The 23820-nt window shown below is 36.0% G+C and overlaps 1 protein-coding gene across 7 annotated transcripts in view; it reads left to right on the top strand.

Moving 5' to 3' along the window:
* The window catches only part of AKAP9 (A-kinase anchoring protein 9), a 119995-nt gene that overhangs the window by 31046 nt on the left and 65129 nt on the right, over positions 1–23820 (top strand). For 4 of the 7 annotated variants that reach the window (XM_075419356.1, XM_075419355.1, XM_075419360.1 and 1 more), the window contains exons 3-12: positions 1616–1660; positions 8986–9039; positions 9453–9623; positions 12163–12318; positions 13265–13462; positions 14218–16665; positions 18277–18490; positions 19299–19378; positions 21420–21558; positions 21832–21929. In XM_075419356.1, coding sequence (XP_075275471.1) covers positions 1616–1660; positions 8986–9039; positions 9453–9623; positions 12163–12318; positions 13265–13462; positions 14218–16665; positions 18277–18490; positions 19299–19378; positions 21420–21558; positions 21832–21929 — 3603 coding nt within the window. The remainder of the gene's footprint in view (positions 1–1615; positions 1661–8985; positions 9040–9452; positions 9624–12162; positions 12319–13264; positions 13463–14217; positions 16666–18276; positions 18491–19298; positions 19379–21419; positions 21559–21831; positions 21930–23820) is intronic. The other 3 variants (XM_075419357.1, XM_075419358.1, XM_075419359.1) reach the window with 3 other exon arrangements.

Below are 23820 nucleotides of genomic sequence, written 5' to 3'. Positions count from 1 at the left end.
CTTCAAGAGTCGTTAGATCTGATTAAATACGTAAACTTATAGGAATACTTTTGAGTTCCTATAGGAATACTTCTAATCTTTCTTTGTGAAGTCTTCTGAATTGGAACAAACCATGAAAAATTGTAGGATGATATGGCCATACATTTGTTGTCTGTATTATGAAAATAAGTAACAATGGTTTTCCCTGATTTTATTCCTTCCAGAGGACTTTGTCCTAAACCAGGGACATAGACTACAAACAATATGTAAAGTTTGTGTATGTATAGATGCATATATATGCAAATATACACATAAGTAAATATAAAATTAATAAAAATTTATATTCACATAAAAATTAAATATTGTTAAATACTAATTGTGTGTTCCACAGCAGAAACACTTTTGTCACCCTATAGTTTTAAAGCATAATTTGATGTCCGTTTGAATTTGTGGCTTATTTTTAAGATGGGCCTTTTGGGTTTTTAAGTTCATATGCACTGTATGAATCTTAGCTTCCACATTCTTATTATAAGTTAGGTTTGTGTACTGTGTACATAGAATAATACTGGTTTTTTAGGTTAATTACATTGTGGAGCTACATACTGCGTTAAAAATATACAGAATCAATGATGTTGGGATTGTAAAAACTGCAGAGCTCTAGTAGGTCTGAGTGTCAGTTTTCTTTTAAAATAAATACAGAACAAAACACAGTTGATGGTTCCAAATTTTACTTATGTCAACTTATGCAAAAAGCCTGGCAGCATTCAATGTAAAATGGAGACTGTTTTAATATGAGTCTGGCTAACAATTAAGTAAATTTTGAAGAAGCCCTGTTACATACACTTCATTTTTGCTAAAGTAGTTTTAACTCAAAATTACACTTTTCGAGTTCAAAATGGTACTTGTTCCCCAAAAGTACACCTTACATAGATAATTTGAATATTTTGCATGTTTTCTTACTAACATCTTCATTCTCTAACCTGATACATTGTATGTAGTTCATCAAGGTACTCTGTATGTAATTCGGGTGTCTTCCATGGCATGTTTATGCTCAGTTTGTTAGGGCTTTGTTTCTTTAATTGCTCTAATTCATTACATCACAAGATTTGAGTCTTTGTCCTTGTTTTACCGTATCACTTTTACTTTTCCTTGGTTTCCATGGAAGCTGAAGGAGAATATGAGTGTTTGTTTTAAAATTCTAGTCAACATCAAAGGTCCTGCATGTATGAAAATGACATTCTGTATATGATTATGTTCTTAAGCCAACAAAGTGCCTAATTAGGTAAAATTGATCTATCGGAGAAAAGTCCTTTGCTTGGTACTCCTTATTTCTTTAAAAAAATAAAATTGTAAGTTAAATTTCCAAAATATTATTTTGTACTTGTATGTTGTATTTACTTTGTCATGTAATTATAAAGTTTCCCTGATCAAAGTTGAACAGCAAAGTAACTTTTTCTATTTTAAAACTGGGATTTCAAGGAAATGATGGTGGCCTTTGGTATATATATATTCTAATCAAATTCATATATACCGTAATAATTTCAAATACTGTCTACAATCTCAGAAGCAGATGGAAAATGTCTTGTTTTAATATTTTGAGTGCCATCATTGTAAATATTTTAATATTTTATTTTAGCCGGAAAGTGAAATTTCCACCACAGTAGAAGATTACAGTTCTGAGGTAAGACTGATGTAACACTTTCCCTAACTTTTGTTTGAACTTTTTCATATTTACTGCAATGCTGTGCATTGTTTTTCAAAAAAAGAAGGAAAGAAAGAGCAGACGTGGTATTATAGACAAAGCTGTTGCGTGTCTGGTACTGGTATGGTTAATGTACCATTAAAGCAAACATATGTCAACTACGTAACTGGATGGCTACTATAATCGATATATGAACTGTTGCAACAATGTCTTTATTATGGTTGTACTAATGCTTCAAGTTGCCATTGGAGTTGTGGCTGTGCATCATTTCTACTAATTTCCTGTGGGAAACTATTTAACGAGTTGTTAAATGTAATCACATTTTGATGAGTTCCAAAGCAGCTGTTGCTCAGTGACTGGCTGGGCATCAGTCTGCTGGTGGGAGGTGGTGAGCAATTGCCTTTGCATCGCTTGTTGTTTGTGGGTTTTGTTTTGTTTTCTTTCATTTATTAAGCTGTCTTTATCTCAGCTCATGAGTTTTTTCTCACTTTTGCCCTTCTGATTCTCTCCTCGATCCCACTGGTGGGTGGGGGGGTGAATGAATGACGGGGGAGCAGGGGGGAGAAGCTTGGCTGCTGGCTGCAGTCAACCCACCACACAATGGCATCTATTTTCTGTGTTGCCAAATAAAACAGTTTGTTATGTTCGTAAGGAGTAAACTATTTCATGCATAAATGTGGGTCAAGAATAGGCTTGCAAGAAATAGCCATGGAATATCTGAATACAGTAAATACTGTTTCTAGTTTAAAAAATTAATTTTTCAGGTTTCAAACAATTGCTTTCTGTAGTGACAATCTGGGCTTTGTTTTGCAGATCTCTGTGCTAAATGCTTCTGCAGAGCACAGCCCAGAATCTTAAGCTTGGCAACAAGTAAGAGGAGGTGAAGTAATCAAACAAGTCTCCATTGCTGAAGTAAACTTGGTGTAGAATACTTTGTTCCTCTCTTGATTTAGCCTTTTGTAAGAGAAGGTGACTATGCCTTAGAATAACTGTTCCATACAAGTATTACAGCTGCTTATTGCGAAGCCCAAGGGAATATATACACCAGACAATGTGTCCCTGACCTGTCACACTGCATGGTGCACAAGTAAAATTGTTACCCCAGTGGGCAGCCTAGACAACTGGAAGGACTTTTCTTTCCCAACTTCAATGGTCTGTCTTCACTTGCTCCTTCTGTCAGCCTGTTCGCTTGACCAGCTCTATGTCTGTTTGCTGCCTGTTTCTATTCTTCCTTTTCCTTCTTCAGACATCCTCTGAAGCCTGGTTTCTTTCCCAGCCTTTCCAGCTTCATACAAGCATTCTTTTTACTTATGTTGGGGTCCTGCTAATGTTCAGCTCAAATTGTCCTAGATGAAAGCAGTAGTTCTTCTAACCTCTCATCAAATCCCAGTTAGTTTTCCCCATAGATTTGGTCTCAGCCTTTTTAGCTGAATTCTTTTCCTGTCCCTCTCTTCCCCAGTTTGACTGTTTCTCTCCCACTTCTTCCTCCTGGTGTTTATAAGCACCTTCACTTTCTTCTCGTGTGTTGGGAGAAGGCACTTGGGAGTACAGGAAAAACATTCCCTTACCTTCATTATTGGCTACTTTCAAATACAGAATATAGAACCATATGGACCCTTGGTCTGGTCAACTGTGATCGTTCTTATGGCATGTTTTTTGTGATGTAAATTAAGAAAAATAAAAAAGAATCTGAGACCGGCACTTCTGGAATCGAAGATTCCAGTCCAGCTGCTGGGGAGTGCTGTAAAAGAACAAAAGAAAAAAGATTTTTAAGGAGGGATAGACACAAGGGGTTGAAGCAAACTCTACTTGGGGGAAAAAAAAAAAAATCAGTTTAAAGATTTAATATTTTTCATACCTAAAATGTGATTTATTTTGTCCAAGGAATTAGAAGTAGCAAAGAAGAAAAAGAGTCTGAGTTTGCTTTACATATGGTAAGATGATAGGGCAGTATGTGCACACAGTTTGCCATTGAAAGAGTAGCAAATACACATGTGAACAACTGCTGCGACCTTACTGCACCTCTTCAGAATATGCATCACCATGGTATGTGATTACTATTAAATGGAATATGCAGCATGTGAACAATGGACCCTTGAAAACAGTTGACAGTGGCATGGATGTTCATGCATTTTTAGAAGTGAGAGGTATTACGTATATAATGAAATATGACTAAGAAGTTTTGATCTTCTGAGTTTGGAGGAAGCAGTGTTGGAGACTGATTGCAAAAGCTCAAGAAGACACATCTTTACACAAGGAGACAGAATAAAGAAAATATCTGGCATAATGCCTCATGATAATTGTGGGTCTGTTCTGATTTTTAGTGTTTTGTTATTGGTATCAGTTGAATTCAAAGCTCTCATTTTAAAAGGAATTTTCACATCTAGGCACTTAACTTCACCCTGCTTCATTGTTCAAAGGTTTCTGTAGGTGCCTACAGGGTGTATTAGGGAGAAATTTTTCAGATACTAAATAGAGTTACAGCCGGACTGCCTTCTGAATATGCCTTCTAAAAAATTGCAGATTTCCTCAAAATTGAAGTTTTCCTCAAAAATGCAATGACACATGCATTTGTAGGCACTTCTTATTCTCTTTCCTGCAAAAAGAATTTTTACCTCCCTGAGAATTATTTTCTAAGCTATAAGTAGGCAGCACAAAACTTGTGAATAGTACCATGATGCTGGATCTGGTGAAGAACAAACTCAAGTGGTGAGAGTTGCTAGCTTAATAAGCTCTTTTTAATTTCAGTTCATTACAATTGGTTGGTACCTGCAAAGAGGAAACAACATGTTTAGGTATGAGTATATTTTAGGAACTGAATTTTTAATATGTTTCAAGTCAGCTGTAATGTTACTTTTGTTATTAAATGCTCTACTTCCATGGCCACCCTGTAAATAAAGCGATCTGAAGCATTTTCAGTTGAAGATGAGAATAAGTTAAATTTTGTCTGTAAGAGCGTAGTTATGAAGTCGTGTGAAATCTTGAGCTTACCTTTTTTTGAGATACATGTCCTCCTTTTTGGAATGCTAAGAAACCACACATTTATAGAAACAAAGCCCTGTTGATCCATCTTTTCCCTCATTGTTTAGAGCATCTGTTATCTTTTTAGTGTTTGTTGTCAGAAATTATGCTGAAATCGAGTCTGTCATGCTTTGAAGTGAAATATGTCATAAATAATTTGTTTTGTTGTAGTTGGTAAAAGAAGTCAGATGGTTTTAATTCTTCAGTCCCTCCTCTCGAGGAATTGGATAAAATTCAGTGATAAGTATTTGCCTCTGTAGCAAACTTATCAGGCACACAATTACAAGCCGATACAGTTGTCTTAAGCAAAGCTGAAGGAACCAGTGAGTGTTTTATATACGAATTCTTATCTTGAAGGAGTTTTATTGTAAATACAGTCTCTGGTTCAGTTTTGTTCTGCCACCTCTCTAAATACCTACACTATCAAACGGAGTACCCAGACTGAAAACTGATAAATCCTTTGTATGACCAGCTTGCCTTTTGTAACAAATTATTCAGTTTGAGCAAGAATGACACCTACCTGCATGGTCTTAAATTAAATTATAACGATGGTTAGCTGTTTAAGGTTATGGTCTGAACTCGGAACTAAGGGAATTTAGGCTTTGTTCAAGAGTTAGATTTTTTTTTGGTTTTTATAACCGTGTAATGTAAAGTTGCCCCCATATATTTTCCATATGCCTCAATTTTACAGTATAACGGAAAGACTGTTCCACCTGATTTTTTTTTTTCTCTAATTGACTCTCTTCCCAATTTGCAAAGTGTACCTCTGAAAAGATGGTTAATATGAAGTCTACTAAGTTGGGGGTTTTTTAATATTAATGAAATTCTATACCTCAGTCTTAGCTACTACATAAAGACATCTTCTGTTGCGTGCTGTTAATATATAGAAAAATATATTGAGTTATGATATTTTAAAAAGTCAGCAATTGTTATCCCTCAGACATTATTAACCTTAGTTATAGTATATGGCTGTAATTATTTTCATCACAAACTGAAAATTGTTTTCATTTGGGTAATATAAAAAAAAAAGCCCAACTGAAATTCATTTTCCCAAGTTGCACTAATTGCTAATTTTAGCTAAGTTTCATATAGTGAATTATGACATAACTAGAAAATTGAGGAGAGGCTAAGAACACTGACAAGCAGTGTTGGAGGTCTAAGTATTAATTTTTGTGAAGGAATCAGATGTCCAAAATGTAAAAGAAAAGGGGGAATAAAATGAAAACACGAGGTAAAATTGTTAATCCATTCCAGTTCCTTCTGTATGTTTCTACTACCAAATCAAAGCACTTTTTTAATCAGGAGTCTACTTGCCAGTCTGTAATAGGTTATATTATTTTCATGCATTAAGGCTTTTTCTACATTTTTCAGTATTGAACAGTATGCATTGATTTATGCTGAGGATGAATTTGCTATTTATAAAGGGATATCTCTGTAGTACCCGCATTAATGTTATAAGTAGTTACACATATATTATTACTGCAATTTCTGAGGTACAATTTCAGGTGTTTCAAGTTCTAAGGAACATTAAAAGGGGTACAGTGATTTCAGAAATTTAATCCTGACCTCTGGTGGCAATTGTCACGAATCACTGCCTTAATTCACTGGTGGAAGTTGGTTTTCCTTGTGTTTCTCTGGAAGATTACTTTAATTTGTTTTAAGAGTATGTATTTACTGATGCAATATAAATTATACCTTTATTTTTAGCCAATAGACTACAAATTATATTTTACTTTGTATTAGTAACAGCTTTTTCTGTGAATTATTTTGAAAATATAAGCAAAGAAGAAAAATCAGACAGAACATCCTTTGAGGGACTGCCATAACCTTCGCTTGTTTCATGTGTTTTGTTCACCAAAACAGTTGCTCCTGTGTAGCTAATGTGTTGTAAAATTTAATTTTTTTTCTTATGCTGTGGTTATTTGTTTATGAAATTATATCCAGAGCTCTTGTTACTTTTTGCTTATGTTATCTTAAAATGCCATGTGGTTTGGTTATTTCTTTAAATGTTTGCTTGTTTGCTGGGATATGTAACTAAGCACATCATGAGGCATTAAGGCATAAGGACATTTCAGCGTTAAAGGTGAACTGCAAAGCTTTAAAAGAAGAAATTCTAAGAATCTTTATCAATAGTTTTTATGGGCTTGCAGAAGATCCAGGTAAACCACTGGGGCTGTGAGGCAAAACGTAGAAGCCCGATAGGCCTTGTGTAGACATCTGTTGACACTGAAGTTGGTATCTGGGCTACAGTCTTCATATATTGCAGGTGAAGAAAAAGTTAATTTTAAATTAAGATATTTTTGAAGTTAATAACTCAGCCCCAACTGTCTGTCCGCTCTGATGTGGTGGAATTTCTGTCATGGCAGAAGTTGCCAGGCTGCTCGTGGGGCTCCCACCGGGGCGGCACCCTGCTGTGGCCTGCTGGCTGCTTTTTCCGTAGGTTACACTGCAGTTTGTTGCCTTGCCATGTTCCAGCTCGCACTTTACCAGAAGGCATAAGGCATTTGGGAGGAGGAAGTACCAGATGAGAAACAACCATTTGTTGTGGTTCACTACTGTGATGTCTAAGAGCTAGGCTCCTGTGAAATGAGGCGGGATTTCCAAAGTTCCAGGCGGTGGTTTTGTATGTGTATAGCAAAATCCCTTCTAGAAGTAAAAGGTCTTTTGTAGAAACTTCAGCTGCTAAGGAGCCTGGGACGTCTAAGGAGATAAGGCTTTTATATCTTTCCTAATAGCTCTTGTTATAAAGCATCTAAGAGTCTTTGACTGTTGAACATAGAAATGATTCACAGAAAAAGAAGCATGTCCACTGTCGTAGACTGCAAAAATCACACACTACATCTCTATCAGTTAAGCCTAAATAAAAAAGGAGTTAAAAAAAGGTAAAGAAGTATTTCATAATAGAGTTTCTATTAAACTGCTAGTGTTATTAGTCCGGGACATGCGCCAAAATCTGAACAAAGACATTGGTGCTAGGCGCTGTGTAGGCGTTTATATGTCTGAATGTAGAGCGAACATCTGGCAATATACTAACGGTGTGCAGTGCCTCTGTGAGTTGCTTGGACTGCTGTTTGCTGCAATTTTCTTTATTTTTTCCAAAATAAGGTAATGATCTCTCTGTGGTGTCTTCCTTTTTACTGAGGAAGTCAGGAATTGAAAGGGCACTGTGTCAGCTCTGCAAATTCTTGTCTAATGCAGGTTTATTATTCTCTTAATACAAACTCGACGACTATATTGATCCCATTTATAATAGTGTACTTCCATGTCGGGTAACTTACTGATTTGCTCAGACGTGATAGTCCTCTGTAAATAAGCCCTGATCTAGACTATCGCAGATGTCTGAGAAGTATTGCTTCTTTTTTGATGTAAACGTAGTATTTGGGTCTTAAATGCTATGATGCCTTTCCATCTCTAGTACCATTAGTTTTGTTTCAGGCTCTGATGTAATAAACAGCTCTGAGGGGAAATACAGCTGTTCTTGCTTTCTCATTTCAAAACACTGGTCTGCTGTTTTAAAAGCCTGCCTGTCTGTTTTATGGTTACTCACAAGTATGCAGCCTGTTCTTTTCATTTCTTTTTTTTTTTTTACTTTACCTGTAACTGCTACTTTGGCTTGTGCTTGCCCATTGGAAATTCATTGTTACTTGTTTGCACAGTCTGTAGAACCAAAATTCTTATAGAAGCCGAAAGGGGTTGCAGTCTTAGGTGAGTGAAAAAGGATTTTTTTTCAAATGTCTTATGTTAAATGTATAATTTCTGCTCGTTTTCAATGTTAAGAAATTCTTTCAAATTGAGGATAAGAGTCTATGATACTGCCTTTCATCCACTATCCAGAGATTTGTGAGTTTCAGAAACAGTAAATCTTGGGGTGTATAAATACATTTTAGAAAGTGTAAATGTGTTTAGTAATGTATAGAAATATTACACATATAATTTAAAATACAATACTACTGCATTTTAATCAGTTGAAGTATAAAGCTTTGCATTGACCTTTAAATCTGAATTCCTTTGTTTTCTCTTGATGTTTAAATGCATAATATGGTTTTTGTTTTTAGACAGTAATATCTATTTTTGCAATTTGGGGTGGTTTACCTGTTGCCTATACTTACTGTGATGCAATTTACTATATATAAAGCTATTTTGTATTTCAAATGAAATAAATTTTTGTAGCGTGAAAATTCCCGTGGGTCTGCAGGAATCACCACATCAGATTCAAATGAATGGAAAATAGAAATCAAGCTTTATTTCAAAGAATAATGTATTTAGAAATTGTCTTTGTACAGGTAAATGGTTGCAGTTTTGTGACAAGAACAGCTATACCTGCAGACATAATCAGGGTACAGTATTGCAAATTGAATCATAATACTAATGGTGAATACTAAAAACCTCCAGCAATTTTGTTTTGAATAAAAACTATGTTGTTGCCTAATATTTTATTTTGCATGCTGTGCTCTGCATCTGCATTGTTTGTCCTGTATTAATATAATGTATCTTTAGACTTGAAATGCAAAACAATTTACTACTTCTATTAAGGCTAAGATTACAAAGCAGAACTTGCAGAAACGCTTTGTCAGTGCTTCTGAGGTGTGAATTATACTAACAAAGGAGGTTACCATGGCAATAAGATCTTTGATGCTGTATTGTGTGTTAATGTGCTAAGGTGGCATTTGATACAGAATTTGATATTTGAGTTTACTTACTGTGATAAAGCATAAAAAAATGGCATGTTAAGGAGCTTGGATTGATTTAGGAAGAAGAATTTGGAGCTGGAGAGCTTTGTTCTGAGCATGGAATGCAGCACTCTCACACGCAGCTAGAGGTGATGGAGAATGAATTGGCTGGGAAACAGCAAGAGATTGAAGAGCTAAACAGAGAGCTAGAAGAAATGAGGGCAGCATATGGTACAGAAGGATTGCAACAGGTATAATTACCTTGTGTTGCTTTCTACTTGCTACTTGGTTACATGCAAAAATGCAAGCATCACCTGAAACAGTTCACACTTAATGGCAGCTGTTCAGAATGCAGTCAGTGTGTGGTATTACACATAATTTCTTTTAATCACATACCATGCACTTTATTTCTTTGAATGGCATTTCCATTGTATGTCCTTCTTCCCTGTAATTTGTGACTAAAATTCCAGTCATCTTCACAGTGACTTTCTTCAAATCAGCAATGGAAAAATGAATTCCTTCAAGAAAAGCCCTAATTCTTCTCTAGTTGTGCAAAGACTGCATTTCTTTAATGCCTTCCTGTTCCTCCAAGATCAAAAAAACTCAGGTTTTGCTTCCTAAGGAATGCTATAACTGAATTGATCCTTGAACCAAGAAGCTATTTGTATATCAGACTTCATAGTCTGAAATACAAGGCAACTGTGTCAGAATATTTTAATAAACTTCTAATAATTCGGGATTACAGGGAAGTGTTTCTTACTTCAGAAATACCATTGGAATTTAAAGTTAGATTTTAAAGTAAAGAATATTAAATACTTATTCTTACAGTTTGAGCAAGTGGTGCAATGCACTGAAGTCAGTGTTTTGTCATGCTTGATGTCTTATCTCTCTTAATTTGAAGTCAGGACACATCATTGTGTTTTTCTGTTTTTTGCAAAGTACTATAGAATACCAGAAGTGTTCTAATATTCAGTCATTTTCACGTTCATTATTATTGCACATTTATAGTTTTTTCTGCTTTCATTTGTATTTTGTCTGTGAAAATGGATGACATGTTTTCCACCATACTATTAAGTGGTTGCCCTGGAGAAGGTGGTTTATCATTCCTTTGTCCGTTGGTGAATCTCTGGTGTTGCATTTTAAGTCAAACTTAGCTTCTAATAACTGTGTCCAGTATCTGTTGTGCTAAACATAATAGTCAGAACTACGGCATAATAAAGAACATAGGCATAATTTTAGTTTCTTGCAGTTGTGACTAGTGTTAGTTTTTCCTGGAAAAGGTGAAAGTGAAAACGTTTACATTTTTTAAATGCCTATGATTGCTATTTTGAAAATAGTAAACATTTAAAAAATTTAAAATATGTTAAAACAGGTCGTGGTGCAATAATGTTTTAATAGTTGCAGTGTATTTTTGTATCATAGTGGTACTGTGCGTAATATATCAGTTGAGAAATGCATATGGTTTATTTTTCAGAAGAAACAAAAGAATTGTAAAAGGGGAGTGTGGAAGTTGTTGTGTGCTTTAGTTCAACCTGTTTGTTAAAGAAAAAGATTTAATAAAAGAAGTTGAAAATTATGTAAGAGTGTATGGGTCGGAACAGATAAATTTAGTTATTCAATTTAATTAACAGATGCAAAAGGAAAGGTATGAGACACTTAACTGTCTGTTCTGTTCCTAATTTTCTCTATTATCACAAACATCTAGTATTTCCACTATATCTGTGTTTTTAAAGTAGGAGTTCACTGCAGCATTCTGAAAAGAACTTTAAAAGAATTTCTTCAAATTCTTTGCGTAGTTTGGCTTGTTTAAGGGACTTCTTTTTTTTATGTCCTGCTGAATAATGTCCCTATCCTCTAAATCAGTAAGCTGTATCTGGAAGCATTATAATTTTACTTCAACACTCAGATATAACCTGGAGAAGCTATTTTTTGGGAACGCTGTAAACAAAACAATTAGGGAAGGCGACTGATGGTTTGAGAAATGTGCAGTACATAGAGATGGAGCTTCTACTAATCTTGAATCAGTTCAAATTGACAAAATGACTCTAAAGTGAATAACATATCTAATTATGTAATTGCACATGAAAATAGTCCCAGTTAGTATTGTAGAATTTCTGGCTGCCTGAGTGTAATCCTACAAAAAATGGAACACTAGCAGAGGATTTTTTTTTTTTCTGTACTTTTATTGTTTCTTCATCATTACATATTGCAGAAGATTCATCTATTAAATACACTCAGTTTGGCAGCTTGAGCTGATTCTCTCATGTAGTTATGAATAGTTTCTCTGAGTTTACAATGTAAGATACTGCATGGTCTCCGTTATATGCTTTTAGTACGATGAATGTAATTTATTCCTCTTTTGATGGGAGATGATATAACTTGCATTTATTGCGGGAAAAGTGTGTGGACATGCGTAGTTGTACAAAATTGCTGAAACACTGTAAGTAGATACACTGAATTCCTTTATGATGGCTTGTTTATGTGGCCATGCTTTTTAGTTTGAAAGCAAGTTATATATTTAACTAATTAACCTTCTTAAAGGTTCAGATTTTGTTCTTTGATAAGTATATTTTATGGGGAGGTCATATATCGTTAAATGAGGGGAAAAAGAATCTGTGTCTGAAATACTTATGAATAGTTTGTGAAAACGTAAATGCTCCCATAAGTCTGTGTGACATCTTTTAAAGGAGAGGTTAGGGATGATGTATTCCTGCTTAACTAGCATAAGGTAGCATTTTTTTTGTCTATGGCTTTGATGTGCACTAATAGTTTAAATTTTATCTTTTGTAGCTGCAAGAATTTGAAGCTGCTATCAAAAAAAGAGATGACATTATCACTCAGCTCACTACTAACCTACAGCAGGCACGGAAAGAAAAGGATGAAACTATGAGGGAGTTCTTAGAGCTTACTGAACAAAGTCAAAAACTGCAAATTCAGTTTCAGCATGTAAGTTACAGCACTACCAATATTTTTGGGGTTTGAAAATTAGTGTCACTTTGCAGAGTCTATAAATAGCTACTTTCTGCAAAATCACAGATTTTTTTGTGCATTTTCGAAGATTTTTTTCTCTTTGTACGGATCAGCAGTCACTTTACTGGTCTTCCATTATAGTACCTGATTTATTGTACGAATTTATTATAAAATAATAAAGATTAGTCTGTTTTCATCCCTAGTGTGTAGCGATAGCTTCTGATAAATACTGGATGATGGCAGTTACCTTGGGGAAAAACACTTGTGTAATTAGTTCTCAGAGCTTTGGGCTGAGGTCCAACCTGTTCCCTTTTAAATCAAAACAGCCAACCATCACCTTTAGTGGGCCACCATTTCATGCTCCAGTCCTTCCGATATTTTAGGGTGAAACCAGCCTCTTGTGGTGTTATTAGAAGGTAATTTAAGTAACAAATTCAAGTTTCAGAGAACCATTTGTTGTTAAAAGCATTGGTGATGGAGGAGCCACGGACACTTAATTCTGCATGACTACAGCTTACAGTGTTGCAATTGAATGCTGTAGTATTTTGTGCTGTTTAGGCACTTTATATAGCTTTTTTTGAGCTTCAGGCAGATTATATACTGAAGCCTGAGTTTTTATTATTAAAAATCTGATTTTGGGGACAGTAATTACAACTGGTTCATTTTACTACTTAGAAATTTCTGAGACACTGCTGTCCTGTGCTAGCTCACTGTAAAACAATTTAATATTAAATATTTTTTATTGGTTGGCCATCCTAGAAGAATAAGGATATTTTGGTTCCTCTTAAAAGAACTTGTAAAATTTTGCAATAGTCTTTGAGCTTCTGATGTGGAAGAAGAAAATAAAGATCACTCTTTCTGTAGTGCAAGCTGTTTCTGAAAAACTTGATATATTTTACGTTTTATTATTTTAACATTCAAGTTGCAGGCAAGCGAAGCCCTAAGGAACACCAGCCATAGTTGCACAGCTGCTGATTTACTGCAAGCCAAACAACAGATACTTTCACATCAGCAACAGCTAGAAGAACAAGAATGTCTGCTGAAGAATTATCAGAAAAAGAATGAAGAATTTGAAGTGCAGATTACATGTCTTCAAGACAAAATTACAAGATATGAAATGGTAGGTTCCTTACTAGAAAGATCTCTTTTTTTCTTTTCATTATTTTGTAGTTCCTTTGAAATGCAAGGACCAAAGCACAGATTATGAGCGTGCATAGAATGCATACAAAGATTTTAAGTTTTTAAGACTGATTGTGTTAACTAACAATATGTGTATAATTTAAAACTGAATATTTAATGTCAGTATTATGTATCATGTTTTATGAAATTGCAGAAATATTTACAGTGAATGATGAAGCTATGCTGTGTATTAGAATACCTTCATTAAATGACATAATTTTGTTAGAAAAAAAATTTAAAACAACCTGCTTAAACAATCTTTTCTGTCTTAAGGAAATAATGAGTTCCTTTCTTCATGTACTTTTTTATTATCCCTCATGAACAACGTCCTAAAAGTACCTAAAAACATTCAAATGTCACTATAAGTGACAAAAGACAAAGCTTTCAGTAGATTGCACCAAAAATTTTTTGATGCGTCAGAGCACAACTGGAAGAAATGGAAGTTCTTTTTTTCTTTTTTTCTGGGGGGGCATGGAGGGTGATGTGGGGGGGCAAGAGAGGGCAGGAATTGTCACTTATTCCAACGGTAATAACTTCTGAGTGAGGTCAACAAATAATTAATATTTAATTTTTATAAATTATCAGTAACCTTCTAAAGAAAGGCATTGTGTTTAGATACCTAAGTCTATAAATGTTCTTATATGTTCAGATAATGACCTAAAAATAAGAACATGGTTTTCCTCGGTTTTTTTGAAGGAAAAGCACAAAAATGAGGGTGAAGATTTGAGTAAACTGAAAGAAAAAGAAGCTTTAGTTGAAGAGTTGGAAGCAAAACTTGGAGAAGAAGAAAAAAAGTCATTTCAACTTAAGGAAAAATTATCAGATGTCAGTAAATCACTTGAAGAATTGAAAGAACAGATTTCGCTAAAGAACCTGGAGATAAGTAATATGAGAGTTGAACTTACCACCTACAAACAGAAAGAGAGACAATGTTCTGATGAAGTAAAACAATTAATGGGAACTGTGGAAGAACTGCAGAAACGATGTTATAGAGACAGCCAGTCTGAAGCTGACATTGTGCAAAGAATGGAGTTAGAAACACAAAGGAGACTGGCGCAGCTTCAGGCTGAATTGGATGAGATGCATGGCCAGCAGATTGTACAAATGAAGCAAGAATTAATTAAGCAACACACAATGGAAATAGAACAGCGTCTTTCACAACAAAAAGTAGAACTGGAGAAAACTTCAAGTCTGTGTTTGAATGAGAATGTTAATAATGATCAAATGCATTTAATGAATATTAAAATTAATGAATTGAATGTGAAATTGCAAGATGCTGATAATGAAAGGGAAAAAATAAAGCAAGAATTGTCACAACAAATGGAAATTATTTCAGCAGAGAAGTCTCTTCAGCAAACTAAAATTGAAGATCTTTTCCAAGAGCTGAATTTTTCAAGAGAGCAAGTTCAAAGAGCCAAACAAACTATAGTGGAGATGGAATATAGATTAAATGAAGCTGAAAAATACCAGTTTGTGACTGAAGATTTAAAAACTCAGCTGGATTCTGCCTCAGAATTTAGGAAGGAATTGGAGTTAAAGCATGAGGCGGAAGTCACAAATTACAAAATAAAACTTGAAATGCTAGAAAGGGAGAAGGATGCAGTTTTGGACAGGATGGCAGAATCTCAAGAAGCAGAATTAGAGAGACTGAGAACAAAGCTTCTATTTAGTCATGAAGAAGAACTTTCCAGACTTAAAGAAGACTTACAAAAAGAGCATATGGCAAACATGGAAAACCTTAAAGATAACTTGAATATGCACCATAAACAGCAGTTAGATGAGGTCCAAAATGAAATGAGTCAAAAGATAGAAGCCATGCAATATGAAAAAGACAACTTAATCACAAAGCAAAACCAGTTGATATTAGAGATTTCAAACCTAAAAGATTTACAGCAGTCTATTGTGAATTCTAAATCTGAAGAAATTACACTTCAAATCCAGGAGCTGCAGAAAGAAATTGAAGTGCTTAGGCAAGAGGAAAAAGAAAAAGGTGCCCTTGAACAGGAAATTCAAGAGCTGCAGCGTAAAACTGAGCTGATGGAGGAACAAATGAGGGAGAGAGAAGATATCCTTCAAAAAACATGTTCAGAACTTGAAACGAAAAATAACCTACTTAAGGGGGAAAATAAAGTTCTGGAAGAGAAATTAAACAGTATGTTGGTAAGCTCTGAAGAAAATGTCATTTTTAATAACAGTGTTAGCTCTAAGTCAGAAATCTTGGACTTGCAAAAAAGAATAGAAAAGCTGATTACTGAAAATGAGCAACTTAAAAAGCAAAACAGTCAACTCCAAGAGGATACTGAAAGTCAAAAGAGCGCCTTTTCGTTTACTGAGAAAAAACTTGAAGCTAACTATAAAGAGCTGCAGAAAGAATGTGCAAGTCTTCTGAAGGCAAAAACTGAGTTAGAAGAGAACAAGAATAAGCAGGAAGCTGAATATAAAAGCAAACTCAAAGCTTTGAATGAAAAGCTTCACCACTTACAAAGCGATAGACCAGTTTTATTTAAAACTAAAACTTCTGCTTTTGAAGGGAGTAATGAAATCAAGGTGTCCAGGGCAGACACATTTCAGGCTGGCGAAGTTGTTGAGAAAGATGCAACGGAACTTATGGAAAAACTTGAGGTTACCCAGCGTGAGAAACTGGAATTATCCCTGAGACTTTCCGATCTCTCTGAACAGTTGAAGTCAAAGCATAGTGAAATATGTCATTTAAATAAGGAAGTTAAATCCTTAAAAGATGAGAAAGAACAAATTCTAGCAAAATGTGAAGAACTGGAAGTCGTCATTAGCCATGCTCAGAGGGGAAATAGTAGTATTAATGAACCTAAGACGAAATGCTCTAAAGGAAAAGCTCTAAAGACTGCTGCTCCAGCATCTGAAAGTAGAACTAAAACCCTTGGTCTGAGGAATAAAGCTGATGAAGGAATAAATGTAAGAGGAAATCTAGGTTCAGTTAAAGATATCAGTCATGAGGTAACAAAAAGAAAGGAAGTTCAGCAAATGTTGAAACCAGAACAGCAGTCTTTTGTAGAACATTTGCATGGGATGGCAGATGGGCTGACAGTTGAAACATCATCAGTAGTCATTGCACAGAGTGAAAATAATAATCTTCAGCAGCAAGTGGATGCATTAAAGTCAGAACAGGTATGTTACATAAAGCAGTATAGAAAATAAATTACCTATGAAAATTTGTAGAAGCTTGCAATTGGAAATTTCCCTCGTATTTTTCCGGTTAGCTGCTTTGAAGTACAGGTGTGTGGTCACCTGTGTATGGCAGCACGACCAATGGTTGGAAGTGGTTACATGAATGACTAGAACTATAACCATAGTCAGTGTGTGTAAGGATGCTATTTTTCAGTGAAAGAAATACTCTTCCCTTACACTTAATTAAATCAACAACAACAACAAAAGGTAAGGAGAAGACATCTAGAGCACTTCACACTTTGATGTAGCATTTAACTAACTAACTTGAGGTGAAAACTTATTTAGGACATAGTTTTTAAATCTGTGGTTAGCTTTTCAGTTCTCTAAGTACTCACTAAAACAATATAAAGAGATAACGAAACTCTTGACCTGTTCAGTCATGTTTTATCAAACTTGTGAAATACTAATCTTCAGTTGTCAAAGTTTTTGTGTATATGTGGTTATCACTTCTTAAGAAATGTATCTGGATGTAAGCATGTGAAGAGATGTGTGAAGATACAGAATTTACACCTATCCTGTGATTCTAACCAATCTCCGTGTTTTGCTGGAGAGATTTTGCAAGTATTTTTTCGTATTGTAAATGAATTGCAGGTAGTATGGAAAGGATTGTTACTTGCCAATAAAAATAGCTAAGTATTGAATTACCAGTATTTAATTAGGTGCTAGAATCATAAACCTGGTTTTAAATTTATATACAGTGATGAAGTGGAATAGCATGTTGCAAAAAATGTTCAACAAAGTTTTTGGTAGAAATAGATGTTAACCAGTCTTCTTCTGTTTTTTTAGATTGGTTTGTTTTTTCCGTGTTCTAAAAATCCACCTAACAGTGAACCAAAACCACCACTATCTAATTTAATGTTGTGTTGTAGTTCATTCATTTCCTAAGAAATAAAATCACAAGCACGGCTACACTGAATACAGCTGTGAAATTAGAGAAAAGAGCTAAAGCTGTATAGTGTACATTTTAAATTTATTTTTTTTTTTTTTAGTGAGGATGTGATAGGGGTCTTGCAGTTTCCTGCCGTAGAACTAAGAAATCATTATGGTCCAGAGGTGTCTAAAAACCTTTGCAAACTTGGACTCTAAGTAGCTCTGTAGTGGTGTATCCTAAACATGTTTTTGCTTTAGCAAGAATATCCCCAAAGGTGCAGACTAGAACTACATGCATCGCAAATAAATTTTTTTTAAGGTGTGCTAATAATACAGTCTTTTTTCTGTATTTGGAGTGAACTTCCTTAAGCTACTCTTTTGGTAGTGATATTGCTGTCACTTCATTGAGACAGAACACATTGGGGTTTTATTGCTGCAAAATTGGAATTGAAGCATATCGAGTTTCATTGATTTTAGTTCAATTTTTATTTCAAGTTGAAGAAGTGTCATACTATTTTGTTACAATTCAATTTTCCGAACTGTGTATATTTAAATTACCTAATGTATACCATATATGCAGCAGTCCATTTAATGCATTACTAATTTCAGAAATTCACAAAGACAAGACTTTTTTGTTTTCTTGTTTATCACTCTTTGTAAAATACGTACTTTTATTCAAAGACTGATTTACAGCTACAAATGGAAGCGCAGCGCATTTGCCTGTCGCTGGTCTATTCAGCTCACACAGACCAGGTTCGTGAGTACCTGAAAGCAGAAAAAGAGAGCGCACTTTGCAGTCTTAAAGAGGAGCTTGTACATCGTCATCTACAGGAGATGAGCGATCTTAAAAAAATGCATCAGCTGGAGCTCCAGACCTTGAAAATTCAACAAGCAGGTAACTTGACCAGAATTATGGCAGTGAAGCTCTTGAGGTGAAAAACAGTGTATTTAAAAGAAAACAAGCACAGGAGTTTGTGCATGTAGCTCTCCAATAATTTTTTTGTAGAGTATTTTGAAGTGGTTTTGTACCGGATTATTTACCCATTACAAGTAGTCTATTACTCAGGGTACTTAAACTCCCCGCCCCCCCCCCCCCCCCCCCAAATAATAATAATATAAAATATAGAAGGAATAGGAAGTATTACAACTCATGTTTTGCTGTTTGTATTAGGTCGATTAATTGTAAAGAACTATATAATAGATTCACATACAAGGTTGTATTCGTACTGAAATAATAAGCAAATGCATCCGCAAAATATTTTTGGCTTGTTTCATTCTCTATTCTTTGAATTCCTGCATTGGCTCCCTGCCCACATGAAGCTTCTTTGCTGTTACTTCTTTGCTATTACTTTTTGCCTCGGTGAGCTTTTATGTTGTCATGCTGCATTTCTATCCCTGCTTTTTCTGTCATCCCATGATCTACCCTTGTGTAATTTTTTGGCTTAAGTTCTTTGCCCTCTAGTATGTTTCTGTAAAGTCTGATCTTTCTAGAGCTCACTAACGCACAAAGCCATTTTTTATCACTTACTCCGCTTGAACATGCAGTTCTAACTCTGTGATGGAGCAAGAAAGAAAGAAAGGAACAAAATCTATGCCGTTCTAAGAGCTGAAGAGGCAACCTCACCGAGGCAGGAAAATAGGCCTTTGAAAAGTTGTTGTGCATCTAGTGTTTAAAAATAATATGAATTAATTTGTATTCATAGATGATGAAGTCAAATCTACACAAAGACTTATAGAAAAGCTGAATGAAGCTGTAACTGAGGAATGTTCTAGGCTTGCTCAGGTAAGACTTAACAAATAGCCATTTTTAAAATGGCAATTTTGAAAAAGAAAAATTACGTCTACAGTAAGTGATCCTATTTTTCTACATAATTTTTCACAGGTTTTCTTTATAGCTTTTCTCTTTGCATTGATCTTAGAATAGAGACTGCTAAAGCTGGTGTTCCAAAATAACATTGCAAGGGTTTTTTTATTTTGTTTCCTAAACTGTTTTACGCCCTTCTCCAAATAGTTCTTCTATCTTATACCTAGTCTTAATCTTCTATATAATGTTTGTCTTTTGTCTGCTAGTTCAGATTTTTTTTTTTTTATTGCTGTGTGTCTTTGACTATAAGGTTTTGATTTAACAGCGGTCTGATGTCACGCATATATTTACAGGCAGGACGTATCTACAGTAAGATAGTAATTTCTTTGTTAGCTGAAGCATGTCTTTCAAAGACTTAGAAGTGTCTAAGAATCTACCAAAATTGGTGTCTATATTGTTTTCAGTAACTAAATATTGTAGTCAAAATTTGCAGCTTATTTTTAGTCTGTATTGTAGTATCAGCCACCAATAATACTATTTTGCCACATCTGTTTTTTTGTAGACTGCTAGTAATAAATGGTCCTTACAGGTACTTTTTGACCAGCAAGTTACTTATTAAACTTATTTCTGGAAACATTAAGCTGATTTCATCTTTCATTATAAGTCATGGTTTTCCAGTCTTAAATACTTCAAGTGGTTGGATTTGGTAGGGGTTTTTTTTTACCTTCTTTGCTGGACTTTTTTCAACACCTTTTTGGGAAAATCTGTAGCAGAACTTTTTCACTTGAGAGCCAGCATAGGAGAGATTAAGCAGGACTCCACGGTAGCTCACAGAAAGTAGCAGCTAAATGAGAGTCTCCAGCATTAGTTGTTTCAGAGCAGGGAGCAATGCTGCTGATTTGTACGATTCCGTGTTGAGCTTTTGGAGAAATTCTGATTTTACTTTTGTGAGTTGAATTTGATGTCATTAGCAGAGTCCAAAATCTTTAAATAAAGAATCTTACTGTGTGCTCTGGACAGGCCGGATTTCTTTGTGATCACCATTTATCTTCAGAAATCATATGGATAAATCTTCTGTTTGCCTGCTCATTGTAAATATGACTGCTGTTCTGCTGGCCACATAGCACAAACAAACATGAGGCATTCTGTGTATGATTTGCTTGAGTTTTCGTCTGCCACCCCCTTTACCCTATTTGTTCAATACTTAAGAACAAGATGAACTGTAATCTCTACAAAGATACAAATTTCTGCCACAGGGAATCTTCTTCCAAGTAAAATTGCAGTTTACAAGAAAGACATATTTACGATGTAAATTTGGTTTTGGCTTTAGTAGAGGAGGGCTCTCAATGCAAGATTTTAATACTTGGCAGATCCAAATTACAGAATCACAGAATCACAGAATAGTAGGGGTTGGAAGGGACCTCTGTGGGTCATCTAGTCCAACCCCCCCGCCGAAGCAGGGTCACCTACAGCAGGCTGCACAGGACCTTGTCCAGGCGGGTCTTGAATATCTCCAGAGAAGGAGACTCCACAACCTCCCTGGGCAGCCTGTTCCAGTGCTCCGTCACCCTCAGAGAGAAGAAGTTCCTCCTCATGTTCAGACGGAACTTCCTGTGCCTCAGTTTGTGCCCATTACCCCTTGTCCTGTCACTGGGCACCACTGAAAAGAGCTTGGCCCCATCCTCCTGACACCCACCCTTCAGATATTTGTAGGCATTTATAAGGTCCCCTCGCAGCCTTCTCTTCTTCAGGCTGAATTAAATGGTCATGCCAAAATATATGTATTTATGTTTTATATGAAAAGTCTTTCCATACCTGTTCAGTTTTTTTAATGAGGAGTTTTTAGGATTGTCTAGGTTCTTATGACTCAGCAGAACATCTATGCTATCATTTCCACAGAACATAATACTCACAAAATACTATTTTCCTGCCACCACTTTTCTTGTTTCCTTTGTGAATTGTGATTGATAAATTGATAAACAATTCTTTTTTTTTTTTCTTTGTTTCATTTCTTATGCAGGTTTTGTGTGACAATCAGAGTGAACATTCTTCAGCTGCTGTAGAAGCTGGTGATAGGGAACAGGATATTTTCCATAGACCTGCTGCTGTGAAAGACAAACTGACTGTAGAATTACCAACACACAGAAGTCAAGCTCAAGGTAATGGCATTGTACGACCATGCTGATTAAAAAAATATACTGATTTCAAGTATTTCAGACTGACAATTATGCCATCAGTTGTTCAGGTGCTAATTAATGTGCCTGATTTAGAGATTTCCTCGCTATTCTGAACCACTTTTATTTTTTATTATGAGTGTTCTCTTGTGCTGTTTTCATTGTAGTGGAAATTGGTGGAAGAAGTGTATTAAAATTTGCGGTAAAATGCTTGATTTCATTCTTTTTCAAAAGTCCCTCGTTATCTGTGTCATTTAGCTGTGCAAGAACGTATGGATGCACTTCTACACAAGATAATGGAAGAATATAGTAGGCTGAAAGCACTTCAAACACGGCTGATGAAGGACTGTAAACAGGTAAACTTCTTATGGCATATGAGTATACGAGCATTTGAATTTTCTCTGTTGCATGAATTCCCTCAGGACGAGTGAAGAATGTGTTTAGGTATCCTGTTTGAGTGGCAGAGCAAGGCAGTGATTTAATAAAATGGAGAAAGCCAGTACCGTGTCACAGAATCGTGGAATGGCTGAGGCTGTTAGAAGGCACCTCTGGAGTTTGTCTAATCCAACACCTTCCACAAAGAAGGGTCAGCTAGAGTTTCCCAAGTCTGCGTCCAGCCAATTTTTTTGTATCTCCAAGGATGGAGACTCCACAAGTTCAGTGCACAACCTTCTCTTCTTCAGGGTACACATTCCCAACTCTCTTAGCCTCTTCTTGTAAGACAAGTGCTCCAAGCCCATCGTGTCCTTTGTGACCCTTTGCTGGACTCATGCCAATGTATCCGCTTCTCTTTTATACTGGGAGTGCAGCACTGGAGCCAGCACTCGAGATGTGTCTTACCAGTGTGCCGAGTTTCAGCATCCATGCAGGGACAGGAATGACTCTCACACATTGATACAATGCACAGCCGATCCCGATTTATTGGTCTGCTTTTGTGGTTATATACATTTTTCATATCTGCACACGCCATCACGCTTATTCGGATAGGCTACAGACATAAATCACGTGCTGTTCACGCACCCCATATTCCCTTATGATTGGTAACTATGCACTAACGCTAATAGCAACAGACTGCATCCGTGTCCTTGAACACATCTTGTTTTTGCTAACCCACATCATGTTTATTCTTAGCTGTCCTTTCCAGCGGCCTGTTCAGTTATGCTAACTGTTTTGCTTAAGTGGCCTAGTCATGCTAACTCTCAAACTACATCGACCCCAACACCAGTGCTAAGTGGAGATCACCTCCCTTAACCTGATGGCAAACACTCTTCCTAATGCAGCCCAAGAGGCTATTGGACTTCCATCATAATGGCATATTGCTGGTTCCTGTTCAGCTTGGTGCCCACCAAGGCCCCGAGGTCCTTTTCTGTAAACCTGCTCTCCAGCCAGTCAGTCCTCTGCATGTACTGATGCACAGGGCTATTCCTCTCTAGGTTGCAGGACTTGACATTTGCAATTTTTGAATTTCATGAGGCTCCTCTCAGCCGATATCTCTGGCCTGTGGAGGTCTCTTGAAACAGCAGCACAACCATCTGGTATATCAACCACTCCTCCCAGTTTTGCACAGTCTGCAAATCTTCTGAGAGTACACTCCCATCATCATATTAATGAAAAGGTTCAACAGTATTGGCTCTGGTACTGACCCATTAGATACACCACTAGTTATTGGCTTCCAACTGGACTTTGTGTCACCGATCACAACCTTTTGAGCCCAGCAATTCAGCCAGTTTTCAGTCAGCCTCACCATCCCTATTCTTCATCAGTTTTTCAATGGGTATGTAACGGGAGGTGGTGTCAAAAGGTAGGTCATGTATTATTTCCCCTTCATAAATCCATACTTACTACTCCCACATGGAGTATCTGCTCGACTTCACGTTTTTGGAAGTGGTTTCCAGGATTATTTGCTCCATCACCTTCCCAGAGATCAAAGTGAGGTTGACTTGCCTGTAGTTCCTCAAATCTTCCTTCTTTCTCTTCTTGAAGGTAGGATTGCTTTTATTTAGTCCTCAGAAACGTCCCTCAATGGCCGTGACTTTAAAAAGATGATTGAGAATGGCCTCGCAGTAACATAGACCAGCTCCCTCATCACCCCTTCGTGTATCCCATCATGCACCACCGAATTGTTAGTGTCCAGTTTGTTTCCTAATCTGATCCTCCTCCGCAAAGGTTGTCTTCCTTGCTTCAGACTTCTACACTCATCTCCTAAAGGCAAATTCTATCAGTAAATTTGGAGTTAGGTAATTCCAT

The sequence above is a fragment of the Opisthocomus hoazin genome, chromosome 4, assembly GCF_030867145.1.
Source record: "Opisthocomus hoazin isolate bOpiHoa1 chromosome 4, bOpiHoa1.hap1, whole genome shotgun sequence".
In the NCBI taxonomy this organism is placed as follows: Eukaryota; Metazoa; Chordata; class Aves; order Opisthocomiformes; family Opisthocomidae; genus Opisthocomus; species Opisthocomus hoazin.
The sequence above is the reverse complement of the archived record's forward strand: the minus strand, read 5'-3'. Positions and strand labels throughout refer to the sequence as shown.